General features: G+C 33.9%; 2 protein-coding genes across 2 annotated transcripts; one reads left to right on the top strand and one right to left on the bottom strand.

Annotated features, from left to right (window-relative positions):
• Positions 1-218: 218 nt before the first annotated feature.
• On the bottom strand, positions 219-7,913 carry LOC143461093 (WD repeat-containing and planar cell polarity effector protein fritz homolog). Its single transcript, XM_076958868.1, has 14 exons — positions 7,753-7,913; positions 4,769-4,986; positions 4,481-4,595; positions 4,280-4,384; positions 3,833-3,983; positions 3,520-3,595; positions 3,170-3,312; positions 2,761-2,995; positions 2,398-2,559; positions 1,983-2,106; positions 1,766-1,856; positions 1,318-1,514; positions 1,087-1,197; positions 219-772 (listed from the first exon to the last, which is right to left on the bottom strand). Exons 1-14 carry the CDS (start codon positions 7,808-7,810, stop codon positions 717-719), a joined length of 1,842 nt encoding a protein of 613 aa, XP_076814983.1. The 5' UTR covers positions 7,811-7,913; the 3' UTR covers positions 219-716.
• Positions 7,914-8,227: 314 nt separating this feature from the next.
• Positions 8,228-10,979, top strand: LOC143459539 (uncharacterized). Its single transcript, XM_076956749.1, has 5 exons — positions 8,228-8,637; positions 8,836-8,890; positions 10,154-10,234; positions 10,359-10,475; positions 10,783-10,979. Exons 1-5 carry the CDS (start codon positions 8,294-8,296, stop codon positions 10,894-10,896), a joined length of 711 nt encoding a protein of 236 aa, XP_076812864.1. The 5' UTR covers positions 8,228-8,293; the 3' UTR covers positions 10,897-10,979.

Below are 10,979 nucleotides of genomic sequence, written 5' to 3' on the forward strand. Positions count from 1 at the left end.
TACTTTCAATACTAGTAGTGTTAAGTTGAATGTGTTGTTTTTTTAATTTGTTTTATTCTGCATGAACATTACCGCATTACGTCATTAGGTGGAATTCCTTCTTGGCATGTAACGCACGTTATTTTTAAAAATGCAATGCAATGTTCCCATTTTTTACATGAGTGCGTTAAAAACATGACGTAACAGCAGCACAATAGTTAATAAAACACATGACACAAAATGTAAAATACCAATATATTAACTTTGCAATATACAATAGTGGTCTAAAAAGTAATGCAGAAGCTAATGTGCACACATTTAAAACAGAACAGTAATAATGGAAATAATACTGCATGGTGGCATAATGCCATAGCTAGCGCAAAGTACAGTATGACTGTACTGTACAATTTTCTTTTTACTAGGAAGTTATACATTGTAATAAAAGTTTAAAACGTTTTCTGCACCCTGGTTAAAATATGTAGCAAGAACACTCACCGTACCTAGTTAACATGACAAAGTAACCCAAAAACAAAAAATAGGCCAAGCATTGTGTAACATTTAATTTCTCTCCACAAAATCCACTATTGGAAATACAAGTTTAAGCACAAAACTAATCGTACTTGCCAAAACAAGCACGAAAGTGACCTTGTTATTGCCATTGTGGTCGTTTTATTTGCATATGTCCTGGCTTTCAATCACTGAATTTTTGGTTTTAAACCGAGTTAATGAAGGCAGCTTCACACATAACCAAGTTTGGTAACTTTAAGGGTGCTTGAAGTTCCTTCATTGTTATCTAAATGTAAAAAATCAAATAAAAATTATTGCTGTTTTGGATACTGGTGGCTGAAGGTTTGGTGGTAATACTAGTGATTACAAATGAATTATACTTGAACAAAACTATACTTATTTTGTGGGTTTGGTGGCCATGCTAACACTATTTTATAGCACAATTGTATAATTACTATCTTGCATGTCTTAAGCCCTTGGGCTTTGCCACTTTTTCCTATTCATAAATTACTTTTGAGCATACTTTGTATTGTGCTAGAAGTATAACGGTTAGCATCATAATTTTCGCTGCATACAGTTCATGGCAAAAAATAAACTTACAAAACTTTGCGTCCTGTTTTACAGCATCTGCAAAATAATCTTTACTCTTTTTGTCATGCAAAATTTCGTCTTCATTGAATTCGGGAAACTTGCCAACATTTTCCAAAAAGTCTAGTTATTCAAAGTAGAATTAAGACAAAGAGAAACAATTCCAGAGCGACATCAAAGTTGAGATTCCAATAAAATAATTGTATTCTAATACTAAATTAAATTATATAACCATTGACTAACTGGTTTCTGTGGATTCAACAGAAAAAATCTCCTCAGCTTTAATTTTTGCCATCTGTGCAAGTTGCATTTCTCCAAGGTCTTTTGCAGCAAAATAGATATCCATAAAAAGGTCAGCTGAAGATATGTCCTTTGCTAAAAGAAATGCCTTTTCAAAGCGCTGAAATCTTAGCAGATGGTGGAAAAATCTTCTTGCATAGCTAAAAGGTATTTTATTACTCACAGCTGCAAAATTACAGCGAAAAACATTCTTAGCAAATTTATAAAATAAACACTAAACAGGTTTCAAATTTACGGTTATGTTAAAGCTGCAGAATGCACATGAACCAGATTAAACATAAAAAGTGGAATGCGTGGAATAAGAATGTACAATCCATAAAAACATCCCATATAACCATGATCTAATACAAATTTTAGCATTTGGTTGGTACAAAAATTAAGCAATCTTTACCAGCCAACAGTTGTTCGGTATTTGATGATGATTGATTCTGTAATTTTATTCTTTGATGCGTAGAAAGAAGACAACGCACCTTCAAGTTGTCCTGTGCAAAATATCATATTTAAACGAGCACTGAGAAATGTTTTCCTGATTACTAAAGTTTGTTAAATCAATTTTACAATAAGGCAACTGTTAACCTCAAATCATAAAAATCTTAAAAATATATAACCTTCTCTTTCGTAACTAAGTGGTTTACATAAGAGATGATCCATAATGGTAAGTAATCCATGGTAGGCTGTGTCACTTTCGTAGTTCCAGTTCAGTGAGCAAAGTAAGTTCACCGCATATGTGACCTAAGAGTGTGCAAGTTGCAAAATTGATATACCAGTATGCTTTGCATAGTCCTAAAGAGCAGTGTAATAATAAGTATTATAGGCAGTGGTGGGATTCAGCCGGTTCGCACTGGTTCTTGGAATTTTAATGACTTTGGCGAACCGGTTGTTAACAAGCCTATGTATAGGTCTATATATATTTGCCCTGGGTAAATATGGCATGCTGCTAGTGAGAGAACCGGCTGTTAAAATATTTGAATCCCACCACTGATTATATGCGTTAGTAATAATATAAAAAATTTACTGCAACACCTTGTTGGCTTTAATGTGCTGCTGAATGATTGAAAGTGTGTCAAGTGTTCCATGCAAGGTGAGCATTGTAAGAGGTCCTCCATTAAAAACCAGTAAAATGTTGTTAGACGTATATTCTAAAATCTTCATTAGCCCATTGCCAGAAGTAAGATAATCTGAAAGCTATTCGAACAAAACGAAAAAGCATAATTCTATAAATATGGGTCAAATGCAATAGAATATTCAATGAAAAATCTTCAGTTATGTTACACCATAGTAAGGCACTATCTTGACTGAAAACTAGCAATAGTTTTGTGACAAATCAGCAACACATACCTTTAGAAAAATATCAAAGATAGAATGATAGCTAGATATATATAATACCTTAAGTTGAAGAATTTGCCGTTCATCGCAGTCAAACAGGGACAGTTGATTTAAGACGGAGTCAAACAACTTCAGTTCACCTTGACCACTACCAACAATGATTAATGATCCCACCCATGAGGTTATTGTCGGAATAAATGCGCTTCTCTCCACTTTAGCAATAATCTGTTCGTTTGTGAGATCATAAAGTGTCATGGAACCATCACTAAATCCAAGTACAAGCTTATCTTCTTTGCTAAACAGCACACAGGTAAAGATTAAAAATTAGTTAACACACTTTTTCATTAACAAGCAATGAAGTTTTAAAAAGAGATCACCAGTATTTTTAATTACACTGTTGCGCGTAAAAACTGAATTTATGGAGCACAATGACTAACAGGAAGTTGATCAATACTTAATTTTGAATCACCTGTTTCTTGTAAATGACAAAATTCCACTTTTTACAGGCAAAGAAACCACTTTTAATCTCAGTAGTTTGTTTCCAGAACATTCATATATTACAGACTCCAAGGATTTATCTTTTTCACTGTATGGTTTTTCCAAAGTGAGTATCTTTAAGATAATAATAATAATAAAAGTAAAACATATTAAAACAAAAACTAAAATTTATTAAAAACTGAAAAAGAAAAGAAAAGGAAAAATCTCTCTTTGTATTCTGCTAATTAAACTTTTTAGAACAAAGAAACTAGAAGACCACAAGACTCAATATAATTAACAAACAGATGGTATTAGTATGTTTAAAAAAATCTAAAAGTATACCTGGGAAGGATTCATTTTACTGAAGTTTAAATGCAGAATGTCATTTTCACTTTCTACAGAAGTTATCACTTCAAGTCTGAAAGGAATTAATGATTTTACAAGAAATAATTATGCATAAAAATCGTTTTTTACTTATACCTAATTAGAATTTGTATTTCATGGTATAATAAATAAGGTGAGTTACTAAGATTTGCCCACTATTGTAAGGTGAATCAGGATAAAAAACTTGGTCATGAAAGAATCAGATTTTATAGGATTAGGAAACAATCTACTTTTAAGTTAAACCTGTTTTGCTTAAACCTATTTTATTTACCTTCCAACTGTACAACGAAGTAACACGATGTTAACTTTTTCATCGTCATATGCAGTTTGTAGCCATGTACCAAACTGCCACCAAGAAACCATTAGCTCTTCATTTGCATTAAGGCATAAATGTCTGTGAGGTTGAACATTGCCTTTTGGTCCTGCAAAACCATAACACTAAATACATTTACGTCATTTTATGGACTTTACAGCAACATACACATATCTGATCCTATATTGCAAAAAAATTAACTGATTAATTCTCTGAAAAATGTAGAAACTTTGGTTAAAGACTATGAAAATATTTTTATGAACACTTTTTAATAGTACAGGTGTAAAAATCGACCTTTTAGTTTTAATAGCAAATGCAATAACTGTAACAACAGAGAGCTGATAAGAGACGATTATTTAGTAAATAAAACTACATCCGAAATTTTTCTTAAAAAATTTGTTTAACCTGGTATATCAAAAGTTGATGACTGGTTGCTTTGCTTCAGAGCAAAATAAACAATCTTGCTTTGATTTTCAATGGTGATACATGCAAACTGCTCCGCAAGACATACTGTAGATAGAATGCTGATATAAGCATATTTTTTTGCAAAGAACACTTTTTTGACAAGTTACGATACTATTGACCAAAAAATGTTAGATATTAAACCTGAGGAAATAGATGTTATCTTGTTCACCATTGTTCTGTCAAAACCAATTTGTTTGATATCACTAGTGTTGATATTTAAACGAAGATTTGCCAGCAAGCCTGAACTGAAAATTACCTGCAAATAAAGTGGAATCATGATATCAGTAAGAACACGGTTTTATACAATTATCTAGTCAAAATTGAACATAAGGATTTTATGAATTATGATCAATCACAAAAAACATACAAGGAGAAATTATGCATTTTACGTTATTTGCTTAGCCTTAAATATACTAATATACTGTTTACCTGAACTAAATCAAAATGCTTCCAGCAAACTGAGTTTACTTGACTCGACTTCAAACACTCTTCAAACATCTTAATGGACTCTCTCAATTTATCCGGCCTCTGATTTCTTGGCTGCCACATTTCATTCCGCGCCATCACAAAATTCTGTTTGAGGTCGAAGTACTCCCCAGTTGACTCGGCGTCTTTTCCATAGTACTGTGTACTACTGATGTCTTTTTCTGGAAAAAATTTTGAAAATAATTGGTAAGTTCTACCGTTAAAACTAGTCGAAATCTTAATGCTACATAACAAGGCAAAGTTGGTAAAAACAACGTAGCATGATAAATCTCAGACTGATAATGTTACACCAAACTTTTATCTCCAGGAACCTTCTTCTTATAGCCAGTTACTACTGCCAAACTGTCCATTTCCAAAGCTCACAAATAACTCACTCCCAAAATCAAAATGGAAAATGATATCATCTATGGTCATAACCGACTTCCCAACTTACCACACAACAAGCCAATTAATATCTAAACTAACTGGTTAAACTAGTGGCACTTCTTGCACTGGGAAGGAATTAGGCGAGAAGAGTGCGCATAACAACATGTTCACTTTACTTATACAAAGTGAAATAGAAAATTGAACAACAATACAAGAACACATAATTACAATGTTAAGAAGGCTTACGTAATGGATAATATATATAAATTGCATGCTCAGTATTCAATTTGCATGTACTACAAACATACGTGTATAAAGGGGACACAACAAACACCCATACCATGTATATAAACCATATAAAACATTTTATTACTGTATATCAAAATGTATAATTAAAATAGTGCAAAGTTTTTGGAAGCTTTTGCACCAATTTTTCATTTTGCCCTATATTTCCTGTTATAAATGTTGCATAGGCATGGCAAAAATTTCGGCTTTAAGTTTAGTAACATATTTTTTCTCACACTGAAAGCAAACTTTCCAACAGAATGTGCAGGTAAGTTAATACATTAGTTTTTTCCAGTTCTTCAACACAAACGCAAAGCATTTTTGGGAGCATTTGCTAAACTAATTGTAAAAAACGTCATAACATTACTTGAATATATTTAAAACAATAAGAAAGTAGAAGGTTTCAAGATTGTAATGGTAAAGCCAGGGTGCATTCCATGTGAGTTACACCAAAGACCTTCGGCGTGACCTACAGTCAGGTGGCATAAATCTGTTGACCTAGGCATCGCATATCACGGTTTGGTCTAGGCCAGGGGTGTCAAACTCAATCGCACCAGGGGCCAAAACTCAAAACTTATTTAACACCGCGGACCGTAAGGATAAAACTTGATTGAACGTTTCGTGACACGAGTATATGAATTGGAGCAGTCAGCAAAACAGCACCAATTTTTTGTTTTTTTTGACGGTTTTGGCTTGGAATAAATCGATTTATTCTATCGTATGATGAGGCAACTGTTGTGCTGCTGTATTGTGCGATTTGTTATAATCTTGTTTCTTGCTTGAAAAAAGTAAGTTATACTGCACAATGATCTCGCGGGCCGGAAATAGTTCAATGTATAAAATAGCATTGCGGGCCAAGTTTTATTGTAAAGCGGGCCGGATGTGGCCCGCGGGCCGGGAGTTTGACACCTATGGTCTAGGCCTATCATGACTTTATATTGCAGAAATATCAACCAAAATATCACAATCAGTGCAAAATAACAAAAAGTATTTTAAGTTATAACTATTTCACCTTTTGGAAACAAACTATGCAGCGTGTTGTTAAAAAACGGCACTTAGTTTGGCAAAAAGGGACAAAACATGCAAAAATTTGAATGTTATAGTGATTTCAGTTTTATAAGGTTAGAAAATTAACTCAATCACTAATTAATCAGAAGTTAGATAGGCCACGGTATTAAATTGGGTATTATTAGGTCCCGGTCTATATTTCATGGCAGCTGCAGCCGAGATAAATTTTTAGTAACTTTTTGAGCACTCGACTGTGTAACGCCCATAGATGCCTAATTTACCTTCATACAAAAGTTTGTTTGAATTATACATAAGCTTATATGACCATTTTTCGTTTGTCGTACCTACCAAAGGGAAACTCCTCGTTGTAACGTCTTGCTTACCACTATCACTTTAACAAAAAGGACAACAAACGCAAAATGAATGCAGCTTATTAATATATATATCATATACATATTCCATTATAAGTAGTTTTGACAGGCGAATATAATCACCACAACTCACTGAACAATGTAAAAACGTATTCATAACTGATAAAAGGTCACATTCAACACTGTGAAAAATGTTTAGGACCATCACGATCATTACAGGATTTAGCATTAGGAATAAGCCATAACGATTGGAATTTGATAAGAATCAATGAAAATATATCCGGCCCGCAGATAAATTGATTCATAATCTATACTTGCAAGTGTTATTATAGAAATGCATTGAACAAAGATTGAATAAGTGCACACTTGCACACCTAAGTTAGCAAGTCTGTGCAGCAATGTTCCCTCTAAGCTGCGCGCATGCGCAAATGCACACTGCTGACACGGTCTCTGCGCACAGAAAATCTGTGCTGCGCACAAGAAAAAAATCCAACCTGAATTGAAAATAAAATAAACGCCTAATAATGGCCACAGTGCGCACGTGGCTCGTCTGATGTTGCTCACAGTTGACCAAGGGACCGCTCAAGGAGTTAGTGTGTTTGCTCAGACTCGTGAAAAATTAGAGAGAACATTGCTGTGCAGCATCCGTGATCATGATGAATCCTACCATGAATTACAGACTGGACTAAGCTAAGTAGATTTAGACTACAAAAAACAAAACAAGAAAAATAGCATTAGGCATTAATTGATTTTCGGTCAAATAAGCTCGGTAATAGTTGCCAGTAATAAATCACTTCTATATCAGAGTATCAGCTTTTCTTTTGGCAGTGGTAAAATGGACTTTTGGTTTTACACGCTGCAGATGCCTATAATTTGAAAATGAAGCCAAACATGTACCTGAAACATTGTTTTGTTGTAAAGTCCATAGCTTCAGATTAAAGCCAAGTCCAGCCATCCTTCCGACAATTAAGTATTTTGATAAATCCTTGTTTTTAAATGTGCTTAGTTTTTGTTTCGCTTCATTTGTAACCGAGCAACATTTTTAGGGGTGTCTTCTGAAAAAGACATCTCATAATATTCGAATTCATAAAAGAGAATTTTTTTGCAAATTACTTAGCTGTATATTAAGTAACATTGATTGTAAATTAGATAGCAAAAGTGCAAATTAATTAGCAAAATATGACAAAAAATAAAAATTAGCACATATGTGAAACCGTAATGTAGATTATAAAAGTTTTAAGTTTTTGATCAAGCAAACTAATTGTTAATATCATTAGGTTTTTTATGTTTATGTCGTAACAATAGCTAGTGTACGTAACAGAAGAATTGGTAGTATAATGTTTTGCAGTAAATTATTTACCTTTCACCCATTGCTGAATTTTTCAGAACTACCTTTAAATTATTATCATTGCTTTGCTGCAAGAAAATATTTAAAAAAATGTCGTCTTTGCTAGAATATCTCCCGTTTTACAGTTACTTTTTTGGACCCGAGAAAGTCCTGGAGCAACAACTTCAAGAAGTTGATTTCTGGTCTTGGTTATGTTCATTTTTTGTCACGCCAACACCGCCACCTGTTCTGCCAGTTGAACAAGATGGTTATTTATCGGCTATCCTCTGCCTTAAAGAGACGTATGATGCCACTTTGGACGAGGTCATTCGTCTACATGCACCTGATAGCTTACAACAATCAATTACTGGGCTACATGTCAGCCTATGCCTTACACCATTTCTGGTAGCATTGGCGTTCTTTTCCTTGGTATCGATGACGAAGTTTGGTTGTAGGTAGGTAAAGTTAAGTTCGAAGCAGGTTTACCATAAGTTTTTGTATGGTAAGTTACTTTTTCAGTTATGTTAGACCTATCACTGATTTACGTAAATGTAGACAATATATGTTATAGATATCGTTTACTTAATTTGATTTTTGCAAGCAAGTGATTAAATTGAATACATTCCCCCAGTGAAACAAAACGTTGTTTTTAGAAATGGAAAAAAGCTTTTACTTGGAATAGCTTACATCATTCAACGTCTGCTACAGGTAAGCAATCGTAAGTAGACGTCCTGTAGTGTGAAAATAGTAAATTTTCTTAAGCCCTAAGCCCCAAATTCTATTCGAACACTAGCCGGCTCGCTCTCACTTAGGCTTGAGAGATTTTCTGCGGACAGATTTTACGTTTCTTTGATTTAAACAAGCAAGCTGACTAAAAAGTAATGCATAAGTCACAAGCCAAACTCATTAATGGTCTTCCAGGTTTATATCTGTTTAGCCTAAGTACCGATATTTCTGAAATATTGTAAAATGACCAGATTTTATGGCAATTTACACAACGCGGTAATATCATTCCAATATGGTACGAACTTCGTTTGCCTAAGAAACGATTTTTAAAATTTTGACAAACTTTTCGTAATAATAATAATAATAAACTTTGCGTGCTAATTTAATTAATTTCACCAGAGAACATAGTCAATTGCATTTATGGAAATACTTTGTATAAAATCCCGTTTCAGGTAGCAAGTGTAACGAAAAAATTATTTTTTCTGTGACCATAGAAATGTGATCCATAATACACGGCGGATTTTGCAATGCTGAATTCTATAGAGTTTTATTAACGTCGTATGCATTTTTGGATTTTATTGCAATGTAGCCTAATGAATCCGTTATGTCCGGGGTTGGTACTTGGAATGAACTAGAAAGAATAGGAAACTATCCGGACCAAATTTTGTATGCGTTAAACGGGCAAAGGTTATCAATGATTCATTCGCATTTATTACAAACACGAAGTCTACCAGGCACCTTAAACGAAAACCTGCATTGGCACGTTTCATTGCAAATAAATTTATGCGAGTCCCCATAATAGCGGTAAACAATGCATGGCTTGGGCCATCAGTGATATACATTTGGCTTACTGATAAATCCGGTCTTGTTGAAAATTTAACAAAATAAACTCCCTACTCGCAAACGTCTCTGTGTGGGACCAACTTGGAAGATGATTAGCCTAACACGCAAACTCGTACATTGCGAATCGTAGCCTACTTCGTTACACGAAGTCGATCCTCGTGTGACAAAATGCATGCTATGTACACTAAAGCAAACCGAGTTAGTCGTGGCACATATCAATATCTATATCAACAAAATAAATCAATCGTTCATTGTCATTCATAACGTCGCGTCAGATGAGCCTTATCAGCTATATATTTTCTTTTCTACGTTCGAATTAATTGTATTGTGTTTTTGTGATTGCCGGAAGGCTATCGGTTTGCTGCTTGTGATAGCGTTTGCATGATAATTCTGATTTATAAGGACAATGAAAAGAATGAGCTTGAATTGCGGATGGATTTCTTGGAAAGTCTAATTACCAGAAATGCCAAAGCATTTCAAGAGGTAAAACAAGATGTCAAAAAATATATGCTAAGGAAACCATTATATATCTTTATGTTGAAAACGCTTTTATAATACCCAAGCATTTTTAAGGCCGATGCTTTACCCAATAAATCACCTTATTTAGGACAAGAGCGAAACAGACAACAAGATGGTGCAATGGATCGACGACCATTCTGCTGACTTGAGGTCTACCCAAAATCGATTGAATGATTTAATTCAGCAAATAAATGATTTGCTACAGGTAAGTTTTAAATTTAAATGTTGACATTTAAACACAAATTTTACATCATCAGAGAAATATTTCCAGGTAAGCAAACTCGTGGTAAAACATACAAATTATTCTATAGTTTATATACCGAAAAACAATTTATGTTGTCGGATTGCGACGGTACATTGCACAGTTTGCAGGTTTCACAAAATGGATTTCCATCTTGAAATCGCACTTTTTTGTCCAATAATACAGGAATAATTTAAACCGAAAACAATGTTTGAATTTTAGTCTCATCTTACTTTTTTGATGTTATTATTTTACTTCTTATTTTACATAGCCCCCTCCTGTCAAGAATCAGTATGACGTCATCAATGGCAAGATTGACCCTGGGCAAAACAAGAGTGGGGATGGAGTGGCTGCCAATGTGCCGAAACCTGTGGACCAAATCTAATAGGCTGTATTCTAATGGATAGTTGAAAAGTTTTGTTTTTTTTCTAACCCTTTTTGTGTATAATAAAATATGTTTTAGTTTAA

Source organism: Clavelina lepadiformis, chromosome 5 (assembly GCF_947623445.1).
Source record: "Clavelina lepadiformis chromosome 5, kaClaLepa1.1, whole genome shotgun sequence".
In the NCBI taxonomy this organism is placed as follows: Eukaryota; Metazoa; Chordata; class Ascidiacea; order Aplousobranchia; family Clavelinidae; genus Clavelina; species Clavelina lepadiformis.

What these genes read in the sequence shown, in the direction of transcription:
- LOC143461093 (XM_076958868.1), bottom strand. Translation starts at nt 7,810, where the DNA reads ATGGCTGGACTTGGCTTTAATCTGAAGCTATGGACTTTACAACAAAAC. An exon ending in AGCACATTAAAGCCAACAAG is followed by an intron (nt 2,107 to 2,397) that starts GTGTTGCAGTAA and finishes GCACACTCTTAG; the next exon opens with GTCACATATGCGGTGAACTT. An exon ending in ACTTAGTTACGAAAGAGAAG is followed by an intron (nt 1,857 to 1,982) that starts GTTATATATTTT and finishes TATTTTGCACAG; the next exon opens with GACAACTTGAAGGTGCGTTG.
- LOC143459539 (XM_076956749.1), top strand. Translation starts at nt 8,294, where the DNA reads ATGTCGTCTTTGCTAGAATATCTCCCGTTTTACAGTTACTTTTTTGGA. An exon ending in TCATTCAACGTCTGCTACAG is followed by an intron (nt 8,891 to 10,153) that starts GTAAGCAATCGT and finishes CTGATTTATAAG; the next exon opens with GACAATGAAAAGAATGAGCT. An exon ending in AAATAAATGATTTGCTACAG is followed by an intron (nt 10,476 to 10,782) that starts GTAAGTTTTAAA and finishes TATTTTACATAG; the next exon opens with CCCCCTCCTGTCAAGAATCA.